At 44.0% G+C, this 27,672-nt stretch overlaps 1 protein-coding gene across 8 annotated transcripts in view; it reads left to right on the forward strand.

The window, feature by feature from the left end:
• The window catches only part of SLC4A4 (solute carrier family 4 member 4), a 205,341-nt gene that overhangs the window by 142,833 nt on the left and 34,836 nt on the right, over positions 1-27,672 (forward strand). For all 8 annotated transcript variants that reach the window (XM_061472197.1, XM_061472196.1, XM_061472198.1 and 5 more), the window contains 5 exons: positions 11,921-12,078; positions 20,230-20,317; positions 21,732-21,886; positions 22,562-22,675; positions 23,954-24,128. In XM_061472197.1, coding sequence (XP_061328181.1) covers positions 11,921-12,078; positions 20,230-20,317; positions 21,732-21,886; positions 22,562-22,675; positions 23,954-24,128 — 690 coding nt within the window. The remainder of the gene's footprint in view (positions 1-11,920; positions 12,079-20,229; positions 20,318-21,731; positions 21,887-22,561; positions 22,676-23,953; positions 24,129-27,672) is intronic.

The raw sequence follows: 27,672 nt of genomic DNA on the forward strand, positions 1-27,672 counted from the left end.
GAAAATAGCCAGATAGTGATGTATTTTAGATCCTCTTCCTCCTGAGAAGAGAGTCTTCAGAGGTTACAGCAAGGCTCTGCACAGGTCCAGCAGCACTTCAGGAGAGTTGAGGAGTCTGAGGGGTGAGATTGAGTTTATTTCAGCTCTTAGAAAACTGGTGCCTGAATGAGGTCTCTGTGCAAATTTCAAGAAAACCTTTGTCTGGGTTCAAAAAGTGGGTTATTCTCAAAGAGTGGCTGTTTCTTTTGGAGAATCTCTTTTTTTCCACTTGTCTTTCAGCATTCTGTAGTCCCATATTTATTCTGAATGCAAATGAGAGTTACTTTGGGAAATTGTTTAGGTGCACATTAGTGCTGGCCAGCTGAGAATGACTCTAATCCTTCAAATGGTGGCTGGTTGCAATCTTCTCTAAGTGCCTTACAGGGTCATGGCAACAAAATCAATACAGAAAAGTGAGTTAAGAGTAATTAAATATGTGAAAAATAAATACATATATATGCATATAAATAGATATATTTCCATGGAAAGAGAAGGGGGCAATGTGTGTTGCATTCAGAGTTGTAGCATAAATCTGTACTAGTTGGTTGGTTGTGCAAAACATGCATTTCCTTTAAGATATGAAGCCAGATCTGAGGAAGGAATAGAATTGCAAAATAGCTTTTTTTTTTTATTTCATTGCAAAGCCTGCTATATTTAATATTTTAATATTTTATATTTTAAATCCCATTATAATTGGGGTCTTATAGTTAGACTAACGGAAAACTGGGTCTGAATCTTGCAGCAGGGTTTGTAGTGCAGACCCTCCCAGCTGCCCCTCCTGCTGAAGTGTCTCTGGACACAGTAGAACTGGCTATAAAAATAGCTGGTTTAGTAGTACTAATAGTGAAATCTGTTAATAAATCCAGTTTGGAAGTGTGCTCCAAAGTTTTTAACTTCAAATGTAGATAATGCCTGATTGTTCGTAGTGAAAACCGTTGCTTGAAAACTAACTGCTTCCAAAACCTAGTTAATTAGCCCATGTCCTGCTGATGAACTTTGCACAATGGAACCCTTGTACTGTGCGCCTTTCAAAGCTGGGCTGAGAAATCACCTTAGATCTCAGGTTTTGTTACTGATTGACTGAAACTCCTGTCTTGATAAAGTTTGTGAAACTGTGGGGATGCCTGGCAGCTTTCATGAGCAGAACTTAGCATGCCACACAGAAGGCAAGGGAATAATCCATCGTGTTACAACAGGAGTTGGAAAGAGAACAGATTTTCTTTCCCTGACAGCAGAGTGACTGGCTTTCGTTATTTCGGTATCCCATCTGGAAGCTTGACAGTTAATGAGGCCATGCAGTGAGGTATGAGTCTGCTGGAGAAAGAGGCTATCCCAATTTTTATTTATGTATTTGTGTGTGTATAAAAGCTGTGACAGGCTGAGGTCAGTTTAGAACAATTGCTTGGAGCCAGACTGGGAACCTAAGCTCTTTCATCGGTCGCTGTTTTGGCGAAGATAAAGGGGAGTGGTGTATGCCTGTGCCTTAAAGGAAGAAAGGCTTTGAACAAACTTCCATGTACCTTCAATAACTTTTCTGCCTACCTTGATTTTCAGTTCTGCAGTCTTTATGCTAATTGGAACCCTAATGCTTATTGGAATTTTGCAATTAACAGCGTGGCAATATTATAGTTAGAATACTCCTTTAAGCTGTGTTTCATTAGCTTCTTAAGGAGCAGAAAGACACCTAAGTGTGTCTTACACCTAAGGAAATTAGAGCTTCTGGATGCGCTCTCTTCATGCTGTGAAATGTGCTCCTCAGAAGATTTTACCCTTGTATTTCTTTTTCTATCTCTTTGTGGAGCAGTGCTGGTGGCCAGTGCTTTGTAGTTGCAACATGACCTCAAGCCCTCTCTTTTTTTAGTTAGGCAGGGCAGGATTTGTGGTTGTCACCCACATGACAATGTGGAGAGGACCCAAGAGCATGCTGTAGGTCAGCTCTTGCTCTGTACACTCATCGAGCTGGAAATAGCTTTAATGTTTTGAAGCAGCAATATTCTTCAATACTTCCAGCCTACCTGGGAAAGTCTTCTTACCCAACTATGAGCCTCCAGCCTGAGTGATATTGTACTTTGTCCATGCTGAGATGATTTCTTCCATGCTTTTGGAAAAAGACTGGGCAGGTCCTGGGCATCCACCTGCAGCTTCCCTGCTCCTTTCTCCTTGATATTGTGAAGTCCAAGCTGAAAACTGATGTCTTCCATTGCATAACCCTGGTAATTCTTTGCTTGGGATCATTCTCTGTGGAGACCTAACCCAGGAGCAGATCTCTTGGCATACTGCAGCTGCCTCACCACTAGTGAATACTGATTTATTTCCATTCGGTTCCATGTTTACAACAACCAGTGGTTTCCAAGGATAGCCTTTGAGGTTAGAGGCAACAAAACAAGCCTGGAGAAGGTCAGAAGAGGACACCCTGAGAGGAGGAATGCTCTGTGCAGAAGTGTGGGATATGCTGGGGTGCTATCTAATGCACTTTTGGCCATTTCTTTCTTGTCCTGGAGCTGGTTTGTTACTGGCAGCAGTGTTTGAGTGTGGTGACCTGGGCCAGGTTGCTTTGGGGTGGATTGGCTTGTGGTTGGTGTTTTTTAGATAACCCCATTACAGAGTAGTAAGCAGCTGGGACCTCAGCTACAAAGGCAAAACCCCAGTTTGATCCCTTCAAACCCAGGCACTCCTTTGAAGTGCGTGCCTGTTGTGGAGCCTGTTCTCCTGAGCTCATTTTTCAGTGCCTGTAGAGAGCTGGAATTGTGGAGTCATTCAGGTTTCAGGTGGGGTGGTTGCCTCTTGGACAGCTGCCTCGCTAGCTGCAGAATAAACCCTGCTAACACGGACAGCTCTGCGATGAGGCTTAAGCTAGGATAGATGCCTTTCTGCTTTCATACATCTGTGCCATGGCAGCACTTGGGTGAGGTGGGTGCTTCTGCACAGCACCCATCAATTTAAAACTGCTTGGGATCTAGGCAAGGGCATAGCAATGGAGTGTACAAGAGAGCACTGGTCAGGCTTAGGTTTTACCTGAAGATCCATCAGGGAATCCTCTTGGAAGATGCACTCCCTGAGGTGTGCAAGTACCTGTTATGTCCAGAGAAATCAGAAAAGATGCTGCTGTTCAAAGGTGACTGCTTGATGGGGGTGGTGGCAGGTGGATTGGCCTCCTCCAGGAACAAAGGGACCCTTTAGTTAGCAAGAGAAGTGAGAGAGAACAAGAACCCTTGGCTTTTCTCTCAGAGGATCCAGTGAGTGAATCTTCTGTATAACAAGGAGCTGGGCTTTCCTTTGCTCCAGGAATGCTGAACCTGGTTAAACATCCCATTCAGCTCAGTGGCTTTCTTACAAAGCTGACTTAGACAGCACTGAGCTTAAAGGACAATATTTGCAGTAGTCCCAAGACACACTGGCATGAGTACAGCCAGTGGTAATAAGAAAAGATACAGCTTTATTAAAATCATGGTAGCTCTCAGCTCTCTTTACTGTATTAAGCATTGTGAGGTTGGTTCCTTCCCTTAGGGAAGGGGTGGTTTTATGCTTCCTTTGGATTTACTTGGCTTTTGATTTTGTTTTGTTTCGTTTCTCTCATACTTTTTGCCTTCTTAATACACTTTCCAGAGTTAATCTTCTTACTGGGTAATCATTAAGCTCTTTCATGAAGAAAATGAACTTAGGAAAAGGCTGGAGGCAAGGAAGGACAAAGGACGCAGGGGCTCTTTCCAAAGGACCAGCTGAAAATGTGCTGCCCATTCCATCACTGCCAGGGCTAAGAGCCATCAGCTGGAGGGGAAGAGGAAGAGGCTCAATGACTGAAAGACAGGGAAGGAGCACAGACATGCAGGCTGTACTCATGGACTGGGGTTTCCAAAAGGTTCTCCATTGGTCTTGCTCTCTACATATGACTAGCCCTTGCACTAGTAATTTTTGACAGCTTTTATATATAGATATTTTGGGTATATCTGTTCCAGACTGATGAGGCACTGGCACAGGTTGCCCAGAGAAGCTGTGGTTGCCCCATCCCTGGCAATGTTCAAGACCAGGTTGGACAGGACTTGGAGCAACCTGGTCTAGTGGAAAGTGTCCCTTTCCATGGCAGGGGATTGGAACTGGATGAGCTTTAAGGTCCATTCCAACCCAAACAATTTATTGGCTTTGTGTAATTCCCCTCCTTATATTTGAGACCGGATGAAATAGTTTTGCCATCAGAATAAGTCTGTGTGAAATCAGAAAATGATTTAGAAATCTGAAAGTAATGAAGACCTGGGTTAATTGCAAGATTGTAATGTCTGCCAAATTAAAAGTGTCATGTTGCTCTTTCTCCCCTTTAATTTATGGAAAGCAAATGATTGCCAAGATGAAATAAGAGGAAGGGCCAATTACCAAAACACAGACTTTGCAAAAATCTTTAACTGTGGATTACTCATTGCAAAGTTTGCATCAATAATATTGATTGGGATGTGCCTGTGACAGACAAAAAGCAGTGCCGTCTTCCTTGATGTCATACAGCGGCTGCTCGTGGCAGGATGATTGTCATGGCTGGTGGTCTATGGAAAGAGAAATTGATATGACTGTGTTTTACTGTTGCTTTTGATAGTGCAGAGTTAGTTATGGGCAGTGGCAGCACAGAGTGCGGACACCAGAGCCTTACCAAAGCAGCTGTGCTGTTGCCATATTGTTTGCCTACACAGGGCAGATTATTACAGAGAGCTTCCACAGGGATCAGCAAGCCAGAACTTCTGATTGAGCAAAGGCATGTGTATTTTCCCCAAGAGGGTAGATTTAGATTAGACATTAGGAAGAAGTTCTTCCTTGTGAGGAGGGTTTGGCACTGGCAGGGGTTGCCCAGAGAAGCTGTGGCTGCCCCATCCCTGGCAGTGTTCAAGGCCAGGTTGGACGGGGCTTGGAACAACCTGGTCTAGTGGAAGGTGTCCCTGCCTGTGGCAGGGAGTTGGAACTGGATGAACTTTAAGATCCCTTCCAACCCAAACCTGTCTATGGTTGTAAGTTAGCTCTTGATTCATGTAGTCTAAATAATTGGAAAATATTTCAAGTTATTTTTTTCATCTTTATCTATGAATGAAAGGGATTGAGGAGAGTCAAGTGCAGCCTTTACCAGGCCCTTTGCTGGACCGTAGGAAGCTGGGGAAGTGCCCAGTGCTGTTTCCACTTCTGGCTCTCCTCCTGTGAGAAATCCTTTGGTCGTGCTCTGTTAAAATGTCCTTGGCAGCTCTGAATGGCCGACTCACTGGGACTTCTTTAACGCTGAAGATGTAAAACACAGGGGACTTGTAAAGGAAATATGCTTTATCAGGGACCTGTTATTACTGACCTGATGAAATAGCATATATAAAGTCTAGAAATATGTTGATACAAGGGGAATTTATCTCCACTTTTGAAGGGCTTGTTTGTGGGACAAAGATGAGCTCTGAATGAATATGGTCAGTCAGAGAAAGGCACAAAGCCTTCATGATTTGTTGGGGGGGGGGAATGGGACAGGACGGGACACGGGACTGTTTATTCAAACCAGTGTTTCCATATCAACCAGGAATCTGTGCCAAAGCCAGCTCTCAAGTGCAAAATGAAATTGGCCTTGTTGAGAGAAACCCTCCTGCCTTTCCTTGGGGAATGATGTAGGGGGAGGGCACTGGTGGGGTCCCACAGTGTGGAATGAAATCCAGTGATTAATGGTGGGAGCTGTTTTTCCTGTCTGAATGTCTCCTCATCCCTGCAGTCACAAGCAGACATTCCTGATTTTTAGGTCTGTCAGCCTGGATGACCTACTTTCCCCTCCATGGAGCTCAAATGGAAATTACTGTCTTCCAGTACTGATCACTGCCACCTTTCTGAAGGGAAGAAAAATCCTCTAGGAAGTTCAGTTAACTGGAATTTCATTTACTTTGGCCTTTTTTCTTGACGCAGAGAGCAGGTTTGATTTTGTTTCTCCTGCAATGTATCAGCAGCTCACCTCTAAAGCATTCCTGAGTTCTGTGCATAGACAAAACACAGAGCCTTGAAGGTATCCCCCAAAGTAAGCATTCATGGGATATTTTATGGGATGGTAATCCTAATATATAGACAGATACAATAAAACAGAGACACAGGTTCCAGTTCCTGGGGAATAAGTCTTTCTTAAGCACAAAGGCTCTGTGTGCCTGTGCTGGAGTGTGGGAAGCCCATGATGAAATATGACATGGTGATAAGGTGAGCTTACATAGTCCTACACAAACAGAAGGTAGAGTGAATTCTTACATGGCCTCTGTTAAATAATGCAGCACTCACCTTTTTGTCCCCTGTACCTGGGGGGGTTCAGAGGATTTTTTCTCAGAGCCTCAGTTCATGCTCTTGGGCAGCCACCTGCCAGGCTGGAGGACCCCCTTGTTGCTTTGATGCTGCTCTTAGCTTTGATATAACAGGAATTTAGGGAGCTGGATCGCTTTCCCTGTGATCAGGGACCTTTAAGCCTTCCTTTAGTTACACAAAGAATGACATATGCAGTTTAGCTCATAATGGTAATCTGTATGATCAGTGTTTATTGTGAATGTCCAGGGTTTTCTGTACTTGGAGAGGGGATGAGCTGTATTTAGTGTTGGACCTGAACTCCAGCCCACACCGCCACACCGATTTTGTTTGCTTACTCTTCCTTAGGTCAGTGGTGATCAAATCCGACCATGGCACATAAGGACAAACAAATTCGTCCAGAGATCATAGAATCAGAATCACAGAATGGTTTGCATTGGAAGGGACCTTAAAGCTCATCCAGTTCCAGCCCGCTGCCCTGGGCCGGGACACTTTCCACTAGACCAGGTTGCTCCAAGCCCTGTCCAACCTGGCCTTCAACACTTCCAGAGATCAGTGCCTACATGTTGCCTACATGTTCCTTGCAGGCTGTTGAGCAAAGACTGGAGCATCATTACAGTAATGTGACTAGCTAAAGGGCTTCTCTGATTATAATTTTAATGGGTTTTGGTTAGCTTTGTGTTTCCGGTGCTTCAGCTAATGACTCATTTAATGGAGTTTCCACTCATCTTGGGTATTCTCTTGCCTTAGACAAGCTTACAGACTGCTCTGAGAAGTGTTCCAGGCAGGATCCATGTGTTTGTTTAGCCAAGTGTTCCTTCTCATCCTCTCTTGCTCTTAGTTGTGGGGAAGCTGTGCTCTTAGTTGTGCTGGGTGCTCCCAGATGGAAGGAAGAAACTTTCTACCCTTGACAAAATCATACAATTGTAGAATGGTTTGGGTTGGAAGGAACCTTAAAACAAGAATCCCTGTGAACACAGGAATTGCTTTAATTTCTGACAAACCTTTAGCAATGCTGCTGATCACAGAATGTTAAAATGCATTTAGGGCAATAGCGACTTTTCAGATTGCTGGGCCTTTTTGCAAGCACAGTGGTGGAGAGCTGTGGCCTTTAACATAACATTAGTGGTTGGGTTAGAACGATGCTCTATTTAGCAGAGTGCAGGGAGAGTGAATATAGTGCTTCCAGCTGCATGCCCTCTATCCCTCCCTCCCTGCTCCCAGGAGCTGCTGAGGACTAACATCGTCCTGAAGCTGATTCAGAGGATGGTTCAAAATGGGGCATAAGTGCTTGACTGTACCTTTCCCATCACCTCTCTGGTAAATGATTTAAGAGAGTGGTGAGTGGTGCTGCGAAACCGAATTGGAGCAAAGAACCTGTTATAGAATCCCAGACTGGTTTGAGTTGAAGGGACCGTAAAGCTCATTCAGTTCCAACCCCCTGTAAGGGCCGGGACACCTTCTACTAGACCAGGTTTCTCTAAGCCCTGCCCCATGTGGCCTTGAACACTGCCAGGGGTGGGACAGCCACAGCTTCTGTGGGCAACCTGTGCCAGTGCCTCAGCACCCTTATAGTAAAGAAGTTCTTCTTAATCTCTAATCTGAATCTTCCTGTTCCACAAAGTTGAACATTTATTGTGGATTTAGAATCATAGAATCATAGAACGGTTAGGGTTGGAAAGGACCTTAAGATCATCAAGTTCCAACCACCCTGCCAAGGGCAGGGACACCTCACACTAAACCATGCCACCCAAGGCTCTGTCCAACCTGGCCTTGAACACCACCAGGGATGGAGCATTCACAACTTCCTTGGGCAACCTATTCCAGTGCCTCACCACCCTCACAGTAAAGAACTTCTTCCTTATATCCAATCTAAACTTCCCTTGTTTAGATTTTAACCTTATCAGTACAGTCCCTAATGAAGAATCCCTCCCCAGCATCCCTATAGCCCCCCTTCAGATACTGGAAGGCTGCTATGACGTCTCCACACAGCCTTCCCTTCTCCAGGCTAAACAGCCCCAATTTTCTCACCCTATTTTCATACGGGAAGTGCTCCAGTCCCCTGATCATCCTCATGGCCTCCTCTGGACTTGTTCCAACAGTTGATGTCCTTTTTATGTTGAGGACACCAGAACTGCACACAATACTCCAGGGGAGGTCTCACAAGAGCAGAGTAGAGGGGCAGGATCACCTCCTTCGACCTGCTGGTCACGCTCCTTTTGATGCAGCCCAGGATACGGTTGGCTTTCTGGGCTGTGAGCGCACACTGAAGCCAGCTCATGTTCGGTTTCTCATCTACCATTATTTTCTTATCTCCGGTTTCCTCCAAAGCTGGAACGACTGGTAGTACTTTTCCAGGCTTCATCCTTGATGCATATTTAATATTTTCTCTGGTGGTGACCCTGACTGCAGCATGCAGGAGTAGGATTGTTCCAGTGTTTTCTTCCCGTTGAATCAATAACTCATGCCTTTTCATGAGACTTTTCCCATTTTTCTACTTCTTGAATCTCCTGGCAAAGCTCGTTATGGTTTCATAGCCCAGCTTAGTGTTACCCCCTGTTGGTGTTCCTGGCAGTACATCCTCACTTGCCATTCACCCGTAGCCAGGCACACACAGAGCATCTCCAAACATCACCCAGGGCAGGATTTTCCAAAAGCCTTCAACTCCACATTAATTCTGCCACTGCTGAAATAAAAAACAAATCCGTCTGGGATCTGAGGACACTTGGAGTGCAAGCAAGGCAGAGAGGTGAGACCGGGGCTCTGGGAGCTTTCCTGGTTCCTCAGGTTTGCTCCAGCTGACTGCCAGCCTAGCAGAAGGGCAGCCCTGTGACTGCCTAAAGAGATTTCCAGGTGCCAGGAAGATACCAGAAAATAAGTCAGGAGAGGCTGATTTTTGAAACTTACTGGCTGTTGCTGCTGCAGCATTTTCCTGTTGTCAAATGAGAAGCAATTGATGACATTAGCAAGAAGTTCTTTACTGTGAGTATAGTGAGGCCCTGGCACAGGTTGCCCAGAGAAGCTTTGGCTGTCCCATCCCTGGCAGTGTTCAAGGCCAGGTCGGATGGGGCTTGGAGCAACCTGGTCTAGTGGAAGATGTCCCTGCCTAGGGCAGGGGATTGGAACTGGATGAGCTTTAAGGTCCCTTCCAACCCAAACCACTCTGTGATTCTATGATTTCTCCATAGTTGGACCATAGGATGCCTGTTGTAAAGCCCCCTGAGCATGCTCACATCTGCTATGGTACCATTACATAGGTGCAGGGATGGCAAGAATAACCGTCAGGCCATAAAGAACTGGTTTTAGCATAAAGCTGTAGCTGTACTTTCGGAGAAGATGTATAAATGAGAGTATCCCTGTCAGCTGACTGATGAGAACAATGCTGGTCTTCTGGTACTTTATTTTAATGGTGATGAACACAGAACTGGACCTCAGATACCATTTGGATGCCTTGGGAAGGACTGGAATTTAATAAATGCAGCTTCACCCCAAAGAAGCTGTGAATGCTCTATCCCTGGTGGTGTTCAAGGCCAGGTTGGACAGAGCCTTGGGTGACATGATTTAGTGTGAGGGGTCCCTGCCCATGGCAGAGGGGTTGGAACTAGATGATCTTAAGGTCCTTTCCAACCCTAACTATTCTATGATTCTGTGATTCACAGGTTGTCTTCTAAGCTCACTTTCCTGCAGGTTAGAGCCCTGCTGTTCAGTAACACCACAGACGCTTTGATGCATTACTAGAAGTGCATTAAACAATAACTGCATAGTTCTGCTTTGAGATACACCCTTTTTTTTTTAAGAAAAAAATCAAGTTGGTTTTCAGATAGACTAAAATTTAGATCTAATGGATGAGAAAGCTTGAAGATAAGCAGTTCAGTTGCACTGGTGTACGCTTACGGTGGCTTCACCAGCTCCTTTCATCCTATTTCTGGCTCAGCTGTTAGTGAAGGAAAAGGCAAAGTTGTAGGAAGAGAGTGAAAGAACACTAGAAAAAGCACTGCCACCCCCAAAACTGCTCACATAACAGCTCAGGGTCATGTTACTGAGGAGAAAGGAGCAGTCAGAGATTGTAAGAGCATAAACAAAGAATTAAGGCTTTCAGGGCATCACGGGAAAGCTATGTTGAAGTAACCTGGGTGAGTAAGGAAATCAGATTACTGGTCACCAGGCAGAAATTCTGGTGTCTTTGTTCAATTTCTTTTACTACAAAACATTTACTGAAATGCGTAAGTTCTTCATATACTGTCATCTGTTTACCTAGGAGCACCTGAGAAGAATCTGTCCTTCCATGAACAATTCACACTATCAGTTTATTAGTATAATATTAAAACCACCAGTCAGTGTGCTCTGGGGCTTCTGAGAACTTGTGGAGCCAGGCTGTGCTGGGAGCTGCTGGCGATTTTAGGCAGTTCTACTGAGGTGGATCGAAGTGGGCCACACCGATTTTTCAGCAGATGAGGCAGGGTGGTTTATGTCTGTGGACTCCAGATGTTAGCTGGAGTTCATTTACTTAAACTCCTGTGTGAGGTTCTTAAAATTTCTCCCTGACAGAATGGCATTCAGAGTTGGGAAGGGTAGAACATCTGCAGTAACTTGGTTATAAAGCAGTGGGTGTTTAATTGGTGGTGGAAATAGTTGGGTTTGAGATATATGGAGGGAGATAGACACACGCACACACTTTCCCCTTGCTTGGTATTCAAACCTGGGCTAGCAGAGTGGTAGGAGCCTCATCACGGGGAGAGCAGTTAACCAGGGTCCCCACCATGACCATCTGGAGGGGGTTGACTGTGCTACCCAACTTTTCCTGGCTCAGCATCTTCTCTGAAACCCTCTCTGATTTCTCTCTCTTTCATGGACTCCCCTTCTCACTTCACCTCTTCCCAAGGATTTCTCTCCCTTCAGATCTTTGAGATGCGAGTGGTGTAATACTCATCCAGCACCATTCTGTGGATGGGTTGAGAAGGGTTTTTCTCCTGGACAGAAGGTCTCTAATGATGGCACAAGTTCCTCCATGCCCCTTCAGCCATTCCCTGCTCTGTGCTCTGAAGGCAGCAGTCTGCAGGAGGGCTGAGGGCTCAGGCACTGATGGTGGGAAGCAGTAGCAGTTATTGAAACTGTTGTAGTTTCCAAAGCAGCATTCCTGGTACTTCTGCCCAGGGACTCCTCATGTGCTGGCCTGCACTGGCAGTGGGAACAATGGGTTTGGAGAACCCCAAGCGAATTTAGATGGAGAAGCCACAGGCTAGGAAACGTGCTCTTAAAAGCCTGTGCTGAGCTTAGTCTTCCCCTGGGAACTTGAAAAGACATGTACGCAGTGAAAGGCAAGTGCCCAGCTCCAAGAGGCATAATCTTCTCGGCATCATCTTTGCTTTGGGCACCAACATCAGCACTGTTCTTCTGGGGCTTATCCTGATCTTGCTAGTGTTTGTATCTCAGTAGACTCTGTGTGGCTTAATTATTATTATGCTTAATATATCACCAAAGATATACTCTGACCAAGGAGGAAATGTGGGTGAAAACTGGGTGTATTTTATGCACATTCCTGTTTGCTTGCCTAACAAGGCTTAATGTTCTTTTCTTTCCTTTTTCACTGATGCAGCTGAAGAATAAATTCATGAAGAAATTGCCCCGTGATGCTGAGGCCTCCAACGTGCTGGTTGGGGAGGTAGACTTCCTGGAGAGTCCCTTCATTGCCTTCGTCCGGCTGCAGCAGGCAGTCATGCTGGGTGCTCTGACTGAAGTCCCTGTACCTACCCGGTAAGAGAACTGAGCTCCTAGGAAGGGTACAAGAATGGGAAACTCCATTTCCACCTTTTCAGATAAAAAACCGAGGCCAGAAGATGTTCTCCATTACTTTCCATCATGTGATGTGTGTAACTATCAGAATTATTGGTTTAAAGTAACAAAACTGCAGCTGCTCAGTAATCTTCAGGTCCTATTTGGTTAACCTGAATTTGGTTATAAAATACCAGTTGTAAACCAGAACATCATTACAGAAACACACTAACTTTATAACTTAGTAGTAAAGGACACTGCCAATGTGAAATTTAACTAATGGGGCTTTCTTCCTACCCCTCATGATTCCCCCCCCAGTCACTCAGATTCCCTCTGCATGTTTCTGCAGTACGTATTTTTCCTCTTAAACTCACATTAGGAGAAAGATGCAGTTCTGGCTCTGCTGGAGCAAAAACAGTAAGTTGGGTAAATTGAGGCATACAGTTCTGTTGGGGTGGTCACGTTGTATGATCTAGCCAGGTTGGGTGGAGCCTTGAGCAACTTGGTCTAGTGGAAGGTGTCCCTGCCCATGTCAGGGGGTTGGAACTGCATGAGCTTTAAGGTCCCTTCCAACCCAAAGCATTCTGTTGATTTTGTGATTCTATGTTGCTGCTCATTGCAGGGGAGCTGGACTAGATGACCTTTGAAGGTCCATTCCCTTCCAAACCAAACTGTTATATGATTCTGTGGTGCTTTCTAATGCATAATGATTCAGAGAAAACTATAACTTATTGTAACTCACGGCAAGTTAATCTGAGTCTCCCAAATATGAAAATAATTTATGATCTTAAATATTTGAATTCAGTGCTTGAAGATGTGTAACTGTCTCTACAGTGAGCGTGTTTATCTACTAGAATAACAAAGTGCTATTTGAATTCTTAGCAATATTATCTTTCGTTAGACAGTTGCATATTGTTTATCAAGTAATATAGTAGAGAAAAATTATCAGTATAGATGTCCAGACCATCTGCTCTGTATTTGAGTGTTAATGTAGGAGTGTATCTTTGCTTCATATACAAACAAACACTCCATCAAGGTAAGAACCTCAGTCCTTGGCCCCGCTGCGTACCTCCACTCTGGTGTGCTTCTCCTGTCAGCTTACAAAGGGTTTGTGTTTTGCTTGTAATTAGGGAGTTCAAATTGCACCTCTCACATCATCACTAATGTGCAAATACGTATTTTATGTGAACAGTCTCCAGGGCTTTACATACACAGTGAAGGCTGTGGTTTGAATGCCTACAGGGTTTGGGGCTGTATCAAGTAATATTTTGTGAGAGGTATGACAACAGAAGCACATGGCTAGTGCATTACTGATACTGGAAGGAATCCCAGCCATTGTATGGAGTGGAAGTTATATGGTTGTTATAATCTGTACCTTATTTTATGTACGGACCCAAGGAAAAAGAGGATCTAGTTCTGCTGTTTGTCTAACTGCCTCCTAGTAGTGCAGCAGTGTTTGTATTTCTTGGAGTTTCTGTAAGTGGCTCCTTAAAATAACCATGTCAACAGCTGTTTGCACACAGTGGGTATTTTGGCAGGAGCATGGGGAGACAAAAGTGGCTTATAAATGGTTATTCCTCACTTCTCAGTATTACTGAGCTCTGCATAATTCAGTATTTTGGCTTCAACGTCTAATCCCACTTGCTTTTTTTTAAGCACATCTCCAAATGCTTTTCAGCAGATGTAAAATTAGGTATTGTTTGTTTTGGTAGTGGAAGCCAGGAAGTTAGATCTAGGATTGTTGAACGACCTCATTACTCAATAGCATTAATCAAGACAATATGTCCTTCCGTGCCAACATTTTTTTCCAGGAAATAGCATTATCCATTTGCTGTCCTCCAAACCAAATGCTAGCCCTAATCAAAGCAGAGAGGCTCATTAGATGGCTTTTGTGAGTAATGAAGCACCATTTGCAGTGGCTGCATCCTGTGAAATTCAATCAAGGAAATCCCATTGGGGGCCCAGATGAGCTGTGATGGAGCGTCTCCTCAGCGAGCGTCGGGTCTCAGCCATCTCAGGCAGCATGTTACTGCTGTGGATGGGCACTGAGCAGCCCACAGGCTCCTCACAACGCTGGTGCATGAAGCCATGTTTTGCTTTTCAAAGCACTAACCAGGCAGATTTTGTAGGGAGAGGGCAGCTATAGCTTTTGATAGAGCAGCTGAGAAGCAGCCCATCAGCTGCAGCCACTAGCTGGGTGTGTAAGACATCACCACAATCTTGTGTTGCAGAAGCAAATAAGACACCTAGCCCTGAAAGGTGAAAGAAGGTTCATGATATCGTGATAGCCCTGCCCTGCCCTGGTTTATCCATGTTGACCCAGCACTGTAGAAAGAAAAAGGATTATTGTCTGCATAAGGTGGACAGTATTCAATGTGTAGACTTCCTGTTAAATGGGTTAATTTTTTTCTGCTAGTTTTATTTTTTTCTTCCTTCCTACATTCTTTGGCTTGGATTTTTCTTGTAAGCTGCAGAATTTTGGATGCTTTGTAGAAATAAAATGTCCTCTGTAGAAATTATTCTTTCTTGGATACCTACATTTTCTATATATATTTTTTCTTCATGCTTCCTTGCTAAGGATTTTAAGCATTTCCTTTACTTAAAAGTAGATTTTTACTTAAAGGAAATCAGGAAGATCTGATGAATTCCTCAGGAAAGACTTCTCAGCAAGGTTTTTTCATACAACCCTGGTAATAAAACTGAGGGATCTGAAACTGATATAGAGAGATCCCAGCCTTTCTCCGTGTTTTCTTTTTACTGATCAGATTGAAAAGACCTTGAAGGACTTTTGTTTTCTCATGTTGAATTTCATTCCTCAGTGCTGCAGACTCATTTTAGCAAGCTACTGTGCTTGCACCATGGCTTGGGTACTGCTGCTTCTCCTCTGGTCGGTGCAATAGCCATAGCTTCTTATTTTCATAAAAGAAATGTACAATCACGTGTTGAGGTCTGCTGCCTTAAGGTAATGTTGATGGGGAAAAAAAGATGAAGAATGAGCAAAGGAAAGATGTGTTTTGGAGATAAGCTGTACAGACTTGCACAGGCTAATATGTAGTGCTGGGAAATGGCCTGTGTCTGCAAGTCTTGAACAAAATGAAGTAACTTGCCCACAGATCACTTAGGAAGCATGGGGCATAACCAGGAGTCAGATTCTCCTCCCTTACCTCCTAACTTGAGCTTTTAACTGCAAAGGCATCTTTTCTTCTTCATAGGTAGGGTGAAACGTGTGTCTTGTTCATTAGTTGCAGCATTGAAAGGTTTTCAGGGCTATCCCCTTTAGCAGCCTTTCCAGCAGAAGGACTTGGTCTGGGAAGCTGTGTTTATGTGTTGGACACCATGTAGGAAGCCTGCAGTGTCAGTACATTGCTCAAAACTTGAAGGGTCACTTGTGTGAAATAGAAGATGGACCAAACACGTCACCATCTCCTTTCATTACTTCACAGTTTCAAGTTGTGCTCCTTTTATCAGCAGTCCAACCACTTAGTCTGCTGGAAAAGTACATCAAGAGGTTGTTCTTCCAGCCCTCGAGACCAAAATGTAACTCTAAGATGAATGCCTTGCAGGCTTCACACATGGTGTCCAACAACAGGACTGCTTCCTCCCACCCATCTCAAAATTGAAAACATTTTCTCAAGACCTTACTGAGTTTCCTGTGGGAAGGTGCCTTTAACCTTTATGGGGTTGTTGCTCTTGCTTGCTCCAGATTTGACAGGCATAGATGAGTTTTGGATTAGAATTGCTCATCTGTGAGAATAAATTTATTCTGGTTGGGTTTGGTGACATAGTCTGTATGATCAGAAGGTGAATCATATGTAATTGGTGGCCATCATCTGCTTGGGCAGGATGTAAAGCATGCAAAAACAACAGGAGGAATAGTGTTTTAGGTAAAACAGTAACAAATTACTGAGTTTTTGGCTCACTATCAGCTTGGAAGCAAAGGATTTTGAATGCTTTGACTGTGCTGTCATATCAAGTTCAAGACCAGATATTTCTCTGTGGAGAAACATTGAATTCTGTTACTACTTTAGAGAGACTTTGAGCTGAGTGATACAAAGTGAACCTCACATCCTCTGCATTGAATCTTCCTTAGCAATGTTAAATATCAGAAATGGAGGTTTGATAACTCAGCGTGTGTTGTGTGCTGGTTTTCATCTTGCCAGATGAAGAGGAGTATATCACAGCTAGAAGTGAGGGCTTTCTTCGGTGGAAGTATTCGTAACTAAATGACGCTAAATGCCTGGAAACATAATGTAGTCCAAACCACTAAAATGCATTAATGTTTTTGTCTTTCTAATATTTGGCTCTTTAAAAGGTCGTGTTCTAAAACTGAAGGTAATTCTGAGATGAATCAGTCAAGACAAAGAATTTGGAAGGTGTCATAAACTGCTTGTTTCCAAGAACATTTTAGTAAGTGCAGGAGCATTCAGGCGCTTGTGTTAGGCACTGGAAGAGAGCTAGCGTAATTATTTCAGAAGATGGTTCTGAAAATGTCTCATTCCCCTGGAGAATCAGAATGTCAAGCAGCAACTTCTGAAGTTAGGAACCTTTTTTAAAAATTAACAGATCTGGATAATTTGCATCCCAGAGTTTTAAAAGACTTGGCTGAGGAACAGTTTTATAATGTTGTTTTATAATGATTTCTGAAACACAGGGAAGGTTCCAAGAGGTAGGAGGAGAGAGAGGACATGACCTAGGCGTGTATGGCTTCGTCACCTCCATGTGAACCTTAAGTAAAGCACTTGAAACCTCATGAAGAGTTCAATTAGGAAGTGTTACTGTTAGTGATGCCAATTAATATGTATTTATGGATCCTGTCCTACTAGCTTGATGCCTTTTTAAATAGGACTTAGATTTTTTTATCTAGAAATTACTTATGGGAATATAATATACCTTGTAAGATATTTGACTTGGTACATCATGATATTTGATTTAGAAACCTGAAATGATATTTAATACAATGATTGTAAGGGGAGGAGTACTTCTGGTGAGGTGCCACACCTCTCAACCCTGGTGTGTTCCACATTTTATCAGCAGCTTTTGAGAAAATGTATAGTTAGCATAGCAAAGGTTGGCAAATAACAAAGAGGGTGTCTCCATGCATGGCTGAGAGCAATCTGGTCATCTGTGCCTTAACTTGTCCTCTTGTCAGTTTCCTCCTCTAGGGACAGGTGGAAGGGCTGTGCTCAAAATGCTGGTTGTCTCTGGTCATAACCTATATATATATATAGTATATATATATATATATAGTATAGTGTAGTGGGTATAGTAGATTGTTCCATCAGGGCTAGAACTGCTGAAACCTGTTTTCCTAGAATTATGTTCCATGTCCTTTCCCTCCACCATGGCAATAATCTGAGCTCTCTGCGTCATCCTATGATGTTTCTAAGACATAGAATCATATCAGAATCCTAGGCTGGTTTGTGCTAGAAGGGACCTTAAAGCTCATCCAGTTCCTATCCCCCTGTCACGGGAAAGGGCCCCTTCCACTAGACCAGGTTGCTCCAAGGCCCATCCAACCTGGCCTTGATCACTGCCAGAAATGGGGCAGACACAGCTTCTGTGGGCAACCTGTGCCAGGGTTCACCATCCTCACAGCAAAGAGTTTCTTCCTTACATCCAGCCTAAATCTACCCTCTTCTAGTTTAAAGGCGTTTCCCCTTGTCCTACTTCCCATGCTTGTCACTACCTGAAGTCCTGTCCCCTGGCTCCTAACTTCCTTTTCTCAGGAAAGCAGCCTCACATCAAGTTCCTGAGTAGCCATAGGTTATATTTGCACTGAAAGAACTGAGGAAGACACTGATAGATCAGAGAAGGGTTGTGGAAGAAAGAGCCTTCAAAGTGACTAAAGAGAGGAGAAAAGCCTCAAATGGCTTATTCTGACAGATGAGTGACTGGATCGATAAGGGAGAAAAGCCTCAAATGGCTTATTCTGGCAGATTAGTGACTGGATCAATAAGGGAGGGTATTTAAAGGGATTTAATTATTGAGGGTTCTTCAGTCTAGCTATGAGAGACAATTGAAATTTATGACTGGAAGTTGAAGCTGACCCAAATTCACACTGGAGGCAGTGAAAAAGGTTTTAGATGAGAGAACTTATTCAAGGTTATAGTGTGTTTATTTTCCATTACTGATAGAGAGGAAGAGTTGTAATTGGAAAAAGGTTCAATTCAGGAAGCTTTAAGAGTTGTTTTGAGCAGCGATAAGTGTTTCTTTTTGAGACACATGCTGATACGGAGTTTGCTGAAAATTGCCCCAATAATTGCCTTTGCTAAATTAGGTGAAATGGAGACATTGGTCTCCTGCCATGTGACTTCTTTTGTTGCTAATTGCAAGGGTGAGTTGACATGCGAGAGAGAGACAGACTTTTGTCTCAAGGTCACTAGATAGAGTCCAGCTCAGGATGAACACTTGAAATGACACCAGCACGATGGTCTTCATTGAACACCCACTGACCACCGAGTGCTGGCCATCGTGCGAGATGGCCACCAGAACTAATCGGGCTTTCTTGACAAGCCAGTTGTCAAGGTGAAGAGGTGAGCATGAAGGCAGATCGTATTTTTGTGCCATAGCCATGAACCAAATCATTTTTTGTGAAACAAATCTGAATAGGGGATTTAGAGGAAGCTTGTGTTTCTACAGACAAGGCTGTAGATCCTGTGTGAGTAAGTAGCTGCCAGCTTGGCACCTGTCTGCGGTGTGAAATCAACTCTGAAGCAAGAGTACTTCTACAGGTGGTAGTGGCTTTTGCCATTCCAGCATTGATACTTTAGGCTTGTACATGAAACTTAGTTTATGAACTGGGAGCGTCAAAGATAAGGCTTAGGTCTTTCCTGAATGAATGATTATTTGAATGGTGGTATCTTTTTAATTATTATTTATTTACTTCTCATTCCAGGGCAGGAGGACCTAGGTACCTTTGAAGGTCCAACCTTGAGGCTGTACTTAAAACTCCTCAAATGAATGTCACTTAAGAGGCTGGAAAATGCAGCCACCTTTCACCAGCATTCCCATTACTCTGGCACAACTGCTAAACCATTTTATTGGCAGAAGCTTCCATTTTATTGGCAGAAGCTTCCATTTTCCATGTATAGCTTTTCCATTAAGGACTCTCATTAGAACGCACTGTGACATAGACAAGGCCCAATTCACAGCACGTTAGCACTGACAAAAGCACGGGCAGAGAAGATAAAGAGCAGTAATTTCCTTTCTCCAAAGGTTTCATATAATGGTGTTTTCCAAACTCACTAGCAGTGACTTGAGCATAGTTGCTGCCCAAAGAGATCATATAAGAAGTCAGCTCCTAATACCTTGTGGATGTGGTTACCCTTGCTGAAGGTGTCTGCCATAGGAATAGACTCACACCTTAAGTTGCCTGCTTAAGAATTAAGCTGTAACTGTAAAACCATCAGATGGGCTTACAGGTCTCTGTTATGTATCTTATACTTGGAGCGGAAATTCAGGCCATACAAATTGGGCTTAATTATTTATAGCTAAAGCCCTAATTTAGATTAATGGTTTCCCTTCACATGTGGGTGCTGAACCGTAACAGAGATCTGAGCTCCAGCAGAGCATTAATAAGCACGTGGAGTGCTGTCTGATATAGCTTGGAGGAGCAATAAAGTTCACAGTGAGCAATGTGGATGGTTAATCACATCTTCCCTCTGTGCCCACTGTTGTGCTGGCCCTGCTTGGCCCATCCTGTGATCTTTATGTGGTGCACAGAGCATGAATGCTCAACCACCCTGCACTGGAGCTGGCATCTGTCACGTGTAGTTCACTTCCAGGTACTGGGCCCTGGAAGAGCATCGTTTCTTCACCGCATCCTGAAGTCTAGGGTGCTGTTTGGCAGCAATCTTTGCGTAGGGCTGTCATAGCATTTGGCCGTAGTGGTCTCAGTAGTGGTCTCAAAGCTAAAGGGAGCAAAACTCTGGGTAGTGTCTTGCTTGTCTGAGTAAGTGTGATGGGCTACAGGGTGTAACCTCTGCTCCCAAATTAGCTGGAGGCCACTGGCGGCCTCTGGATCTTTAACAAGGACCACAACTTTAGAAAGTTGAATTTCCATCTAGATACTATATAAGTAATAAGCTATCCATTTTGCTATGCTAAAGGGGAACAATCTGCTTGTTTTGTCAGATTCCTCTTCATTCTGCTGGGACCGAAGGGTAAAGCAAAGTCCTATCATGAGATTGGCCGAGCCATCGCCACACTGATGTCAGATGAGGTAGGTGTCTTGACATCTCCTATGAGAAACGGGTTCTCCCGTGTTTCAGTTCATTAGCTAATAGTGATGCCCTTTCCTCCAGCATGGTTGACAGGAATTTGCACATAAAGCTGAAATATCCAAATGTCACCTCCTAATTCCATCTGTTCGCGTAATAATTTAATTATTTCACCTGGATTCGTGTTTTTGTAAAAGCATGACTGTAGGAAGGCTTTGTCCATTGTGTGTATTTTCCTGCTAGCAATCACTCTTTCCAATAGACTGTCACCGAATGATAGAATTAACTAGGTTGGGAAAGTCCAACCATCAAGTCCAACCGTTACTGATCTTTGAATTAATCTTGTGGTGGTGTGCACATTCTGTCACACTCCATGATCCTGGTAACACACAGCCACGCTCCAGGTAATTACAGCAGAAATGGTTACACCTAGGACATACTATTGTGTGTTGCACTTTATCTTGGAGCACTTCTTTGTTCAGGCAGTGCTTGTATTATCCACGAGCAGCTAGCAATTACTTCCTAATCATACACCACAATGAGATGACTGGGCTTTCAATATTCATTTACAGCTTTTTTTATTCCAGTGTCCCATGGGCTCTGTGCATCTGGGGCTGATTTACATTATGTTTGTTTCTTGCTGTCTCCTTACATTGTTTTTGCTTTCATGTGGTTCCCTTAATTACCACTTGCCTTGTCTCAGCTCTTCTGTTTTGTGTCATTCGCACTGCTTGGAGCAACCGGTTTAGTTTCCATGGCCCAACAGTCCTCCTTGCTACCATTGGCTCTTCTTACTAAGTCTGTCACATTTGCTCATCTGCTTCCACTCCAAGCAGTCCAGAAGATACCTGTAAAATTCAGCATTAATGCTCTTTTTCCCCTCTTTTCTCATTCACTCTTCATCAATAATACGAGGCCTTTCAGTAAAACCAGTCTGTGTTTTTTGTTATTATATTTGAGTAAATATTGTCATCATTTCCATGTCACAGGGTTGGAAACTATATGTTTGTTTGATTTTTTTTTTTTTTGATAGACTGAAGCAGGTAGGGAAAGAGGATCAATATTTTTTGTGCCTTGTAAAAGTGTCTTCTCAAAGTGTAATTGAAACTCCTCATTTAAATGAAAACTCTTATTTGGGGTAAGGCAAATGGATAATTGCTTTACTGACATTTTGAAAGATGTTAGAAATGTATGTTTTGCTAAAAATTAGAAATACATATGCCTGCAAGAAAAGAGTATCTATCATTAAACAACTAACCAAAGGAATGGGCTTCCTGAGGTTCACACACCCTTGTGCCAAGTGTCCTGGTACTTTCTGCTAATGGATTTTTATGGACCAAAATTTGGTAGCTGCCTCTACAGTCTGGGCTTCAGAAAATGCAACCCTTTCTCTATGGATCTCTCTTGTCCTTGCAGGTGTTCCATGACATTGCCTATAAAGCCAAGGACCGGCAGGACCTGATCGCTGGCATCGATGAATTTCTGGATGAAGTCATTGTGCTCCCCCCTGGGGAATGGGATCCAGCCATTAGGATAGAGCCCCCCAAGTCTCTTCCTTCTTCAGATAAAAGGTAACAGCAGTAGACAGGCAGGTTTATCTCTGTGATGAGCTACAGCGTGCCGCAGTTCTGAAAAGGTGATGGGAAGAGCTGCTGCTTTGGGTACAACAGGTTTATTGAGCAGCTTCAGTGACTGCATCTGCCTGTCTGTGTTTAGAATGCACTAGAAGTAATTTTGGGAGATACATGGGTGGTGAGGCCCTGGCACAGACTGCCCAGAGAAGCTGTGGCTGCCCCATCCCTGGCAGTGTTCAAAGCCAGGCTGGATGGGGCTTTGAGGAATCTGGTCTAGTGGAAGGTGTCCCTGCCTGTGGCAGGGGGTTGGAACTGGATGAGCTTTAAGGCACTTCCCAATCCACACCATTCTAGGATTCCATGGTGATTTTCAGGTCTTTCTTAACAGCTGGAGGGAGGATTTCCTTGCAATTCTGTACCCTTCAAGGTGATGTTGTAGGCATATAACATACATAGTGGTTATCCAGGCTCTTTGTGGTTCTGCTTGGTCTTTTTAACATGCTATGCTCCACTTGCTGCTGGCAGGTCAGCCTTCTAGTATGCTTTGTACAACATGGCTCTGGAAAGGGCTGTGTAACACTTGTTCAGAGGAAGATTATGGATCTTGGATTATGTTGGGTGGAGCCATCAGACAATGCAGTGAGCCTCAGTTTGCCTTGCCTTCTTGCCTAGGAAAAACATGTACTCCGGTGGAGAAAACCTCCAGATGAATGGAGACACACCTCATGATGGAGGACATGGCGGCGGGGGCCATGGGGACTGCGAAGAGTTGCAACGAACTGGCAGGTCAGTAAGCTCTGCTTAATGGGATGTGCCTGGAGACATCCATGTAAGGTGGCAGTATTCCCTTTGCAAAACCATTTCTGCTCCCTTCTGCTGACATACTGTTTGTATAGGTTGAGCTGTGACTCCAGAACCAAGTGCCCAGCTTGAGGCTGCCTGAAGGGTGCTGAACACTCAGCCTCAGCAAATTACAAAGCATCTTAAATAAGAACAAAAAAAATGAAAGAAGGCCAAGGCACGTGTTTGCTGTTGGCATCCTGTGAAGTTAGGTGATCTGTGAGGGATGTAAACATGGCAGGTACAGCTACAGTTTCCATTTCGATTGCTGGAAGCACTTTAGCCAAGAGCAGAGACATTCCCTTTTCCAGACATTCCTGTTGTAGTTGAATTGCAAAATGAAGGCTTTTATGGGATAGAAATACAGAAGGTAACACAGCCCAAGGCTTTACTCTGCTGTGTTACTCTGCTTGTATGCCATGTAGAAGTCCAGTAGGATGGGAATGCAGTCCAGGTGGCCATAAGACAGCTGAGCATTTCAGGGTCACTACGCAGGTTTGTGTGGTGGCATTGTGCCCTCCCTCCCAGTCTCTGTTTTCTTTTTAAGCTCTAGCAGAGTATCCGGATTCTAGGAGGAAAGTCTGAAAATCTGAAATTACACATTGGTGTGTACAAGGCAGTCAATACATCCTGTTTCTGGGTCAGGAAACAAACATTTCTTGTGCTGGCAGTGTCGGAGCCACATGGAGTTTATACAGGTTAAATACTGTCTTGTCTGTGATTCCACAGAAAGAATACATCTGCAAGTGCAGCTCTCTTGTTCTCCAAGATGATTTCACTTGTGTTTTCACTTGTAGTTCTTTTTCTGAAGCATTTTTCCACTTAGCAGATTGTTTGGCTCACCCAACCATTGTGTTTGCCGGCTGGAGAAATTTAGGCAGGGATTTAGACTACAGTTAATGTATTTTATTACATCAACCAGTATAGCTGGGGAAAAAAAAATTACAAGCTTCCTGAACTGCAGACTTCAGTGGTCTGCTGCAGCAGAATTGGGCTTCGTCTTCCTGAAATGTGTTTCTTTCCAGCTGCATCAAGTTATTATCTTTACAGCATTACTTCAGTGATATCCCTGGACCATCACAGCTGCGATAAGACTATTCTCTAATGTGATGATCTCACTTCTCTCAGATAATACTTCATTTCTGGCAAAGCTTTTGATGACTTATCTGGGTGACTTCTGCTGTGAAACATTTTGCATGAGTCTTCTCTTGCGTGTCTTTTCAGATTCTGTGGCGGCTTGATCAAAGACATAAAGAGGAAAGCACCTTTCTTTGCCAGTGACTTCTACGATGCTTTAAACATTCAAGCCCTTTCAGCCATTCTTTTCATCTACCTGGCCACGGTGACCAACGCTATCACTTTTGGAGGATTGCTTGGTGATGCTACGGAGAACATGCAGGTTAGCAAGAGCTTTCAGAAGCAACAGATCTGTCATTTGCCTCTTGCCATCTACAGAGGGGTGCGTGGCACCGACCAGGCTTGAATTCTGGATACAATTAATAGAGGTATCCTGTGTTCCCACTGAAATTAGCTTGCTTTCCCTGTTGCTGCACAGCTGTCCTTTGGAAAATCATACCTTAAATGGTGTTTGAAAAATGGCCAGGCTTCAGAGAAGGTCCTTGCTCCTTCTATATAGAGAAGTTCCTCTGATGTCCTGTCTGTGTTTGTGTCTCAGTTGTACTGTTTCAGTCCAATTAATATTACTAAGTCTGATTCAGACTTTCCATGTCGACAGAGAGAGTGCTACCTCCTCTGCGTGACTCTTACAGTCCCTGGACTTCTGCCTCTCTGGTGAAAAGGAAATCCTAAGATTCATAGGAAAATGAGTAAATCAGGAGATGGGATCAGGAGAAGAAGGCAAGGTCTTTAGAAAGATGAATTTTGTAATAATCATAGAATAGTTAGGGTTGGAAAGGACCTTATGATCATCTAGTTCCAACCCCCCTGCCATGGGCAGGAAGATTAGATCCTGACAACCATATTATATATCCAGAGTCAGGTTGGATCAGTAGTGAAGACAGAAGTAGGTGCTTTAAAAATGGCTCAAGGAAAGTCTGAAGGAGAGGGATGCTGTATTAATACTGCTGTATGTCTTTCTCATTTGAGTGGAGCAGAATTATGCTCTAGAAGTGCCTGTGGCTTTTTGAAGTAGAAGAAAACATAGGAGGTTGTAAGTAAATATGTTCGGTGCAGTCACCTTGAATCTCCTAACAATAATTAAGCTCATAATGACAAAGACTGAATTATTAATTTACACAGGTTTAATTAAGCCAAACGTAGAAAAGGGGGGCACCTATCCAGAGCTCTACACTTCCCTATGATAATGGCATTCATTTGTCGAATGTGACAGTCTCACTTCACCAAAGTGTACCCGAGACTGTGAGCTGCACAGCAGAGAGACCTAATGGAGCAGGAGTGGGGAAGACAGGAGGAAAAGAAAACACAGGTTGGTCTGCAGTTTTCTCTGCAGTAGATAAAACCTGATCTGAGTTTTCCAGTTGCTTGGAGAAATAAAAGTCTTTGGAAAGACACAAGCTGCAGGAACAGCCTATTTTGAGCTCAGTGATTTATTCTGTGTGTTGAAAAGGGAAGCCACTGGTGCTCTGCAGTTAGGAACCCCACTTCGGTAACAGGGAAGCTCTGCAGCATATATAAACACAGCGTAACCATTAATGACCTGAACAACAGGAGCCACAGAAGGAACTAGCACCCGTATCCCATCCAAGGCTTTGTCCCTTGCTTCACAGGGGTTTGTGTTCAGGGAGGAGGAAGTTGAGGGTGTAGCTGGAGAGAAGCCCTGACAGCATAAAGCTAGTTTGTAATTGAGCTTCAGTCCACAAAAGTGGAGCAAAGTGCAGGAAAATCATCACTGAGCTGCTAGAAAAAACAGATTTCACCTTTCAGTTTATAACATAGCCACACCTCTGTGCAGGAAAACGTCTATGATTTTCTAATTTGTGCACTTCAGCATTTACTTGCTTCTTACATGCAACAACCAGTTGAATTTACTGGTGTTTATTTATGCACTGATTTAAGATTGAAGTGCCAGCAGTTTGTCTCAACATTCACTGGTGGATCGAGGGTTTAGGCACAACTGGCTTTTCTTTTGCCACCTCTGTTCAACAAACCCTATTCAACACCCTTGCGTGAAGAGGCATCAGGTCTCTTGGCTGCTGTAGGAGCCTGGAAGGGGTTTACCATAGAATCAGAGAATGGTTTGGGCTGGGAGCTTAAAGCTCATCCAGTTCCAACCTACTAACAAGGGCAGAGACACCTTCCCCTAGACCAGGTTGCTCCAAGCCCCATCCGACCTGGCCTTGAACACTGCCAGGGATGGGGCAGCCACAGCTTCTCTGAGCAACCTTTTTGACTGCAGGTTTTCAGTAGAAGCTCAAAATCATGTGTTCTTTGTGCTCAGATGTCTCTGTATCATCAGAGCCAGAGCGAAGCATCCCAAGGCGATCAGTTCAAATTGTTCCACCAGGGAGCTGCTCAGTGGGATCGGAGTCCAGGTCCATGTCATGTGTTGTTCAAACCATTGTGCGTTCCTGCAGTGGGAAAGTGGTTTTCTTTAAGACATCTCAGAGCATGAGCTGCACTAAATCTTTGTGCTCAGAAATGCAAACAAGGGTTACTCCAGCTTCTACAACTGAGGAGCAGCACCTGGAAGTTTTCCCCTGGGCACTGTGTCCTCATAGAAAACAGTATTTTTGAGGCTACCAAAGTTCATGCTTCTTGTTTCTTGTAAACAATTATGTGACTGCTGCTGGGTCAGGCTCTAAAAATCCCCTGTCCCGCGCTGCCTGCCCCTGAGAGCCTGACATGGCCAGCGTTTCTTTCAAAGCTCACTTCAGAGTTTTATGTTTCTGAGAAAAGACACTATTCTTAGCTACAGACACGTGGAAGAATGCAGGGAAAAGAGATTCCAGATGTGCTGGCCGCAAGGGCCCTCTCCATGAGTAATGCGGGAGGAGCGAAAGGGATCAGCTGTGCGAATGCCATTCCTTGTCTCATCCTCACAAGTCCCCCAAAGGAAGCAGGCAGATGCTTATAGGCTGCTGTCCCTGTCCCTGTGTCCTTGTATGAAGGCTGCAGAGCATCACAGTGAGATTTCCCTTCACTGGTCCCTGCAAGAACCAGGGCTGTTCATGATGGGATCACCAGTAGCACTTAGAAAGGACCAAGGTGAGGTGATTTCTGTCCACTGTACAGCAGCTTGTGTAGATTGATGAGAGACTGAGCATGTGTCAGGAGCAGGCAGCCAGGCATCTTTTAAACTTCCCTTACCATTTATTTCTTTGCACAGCTGTCATGCTGCTGCTCCAATTACCTAGCAATAACAGTGCTTGACCACTGGTATGTTGAGATGCTTGTGGCCAGAAAAATAGTTCATGATTGCTTTAGAGAAAGTTCTTCTAGTAATTCAGTAGATAAAAACACCCTTCTGCTCTACATAGTAACATACTGGTTTGACATATGACAGTGTCAACAGAAGGCTCAGGCAAGACCTTAGAGCAGTTTACATTTCCTAAAGGGGCCAGCAAGAAATCTGGAGAGGTGCTTTGGACAAGGGCCTGTAGGGACAAGGGGAAATGGCTTTAAACTGCCAGAGGGGAGATTTAGATTAGACATTAGGGAGAATCTCTTACCTGTGAGGGAGGTGAGGTGCTGGCACAGGTTGCCCAGAGGAGCTTTGGCTGCCCCATCCCTGGCAGTGTTCAAGGCCAGGTTGGATGGTGCTTGGAGCAACCTGGTCTAGTGGAAGGTGTCCCTGCCCATAGCAAGGGGTTGAGCTGGATGAGCTTTAAGTTCCTTCCAACATAAACCAGTCTAGGATCCTATGACCATACTTTCCTCAGTGTAAACACTAACTTGGCTCTTTCCAAGGAAGAGAGACACAAAACTTACTTTAAATTCTTCACGTTGCCACTGATAAGTCAGAC

The sequence above is a fragment of the Pezoporus flaviventris genome, unplaced genomic scaffold (assembly GCF_033815535.1).
Source record: "Pezoporus flaviventris isolate CSIRO_AGI_PZ_B2104156 unplaced genomic scaffold, CSIRO_AGI_Pfla_v1 ptg000070l, whole genome shotgun sequence".
NCBI classification, from domain to species: domain Eukaryota; kingdom Metazoa; phylum Chordata; class Aves; order Psittaciformes; family Psittacidae; genus Pezoporus; species Pezoporus flaviventris.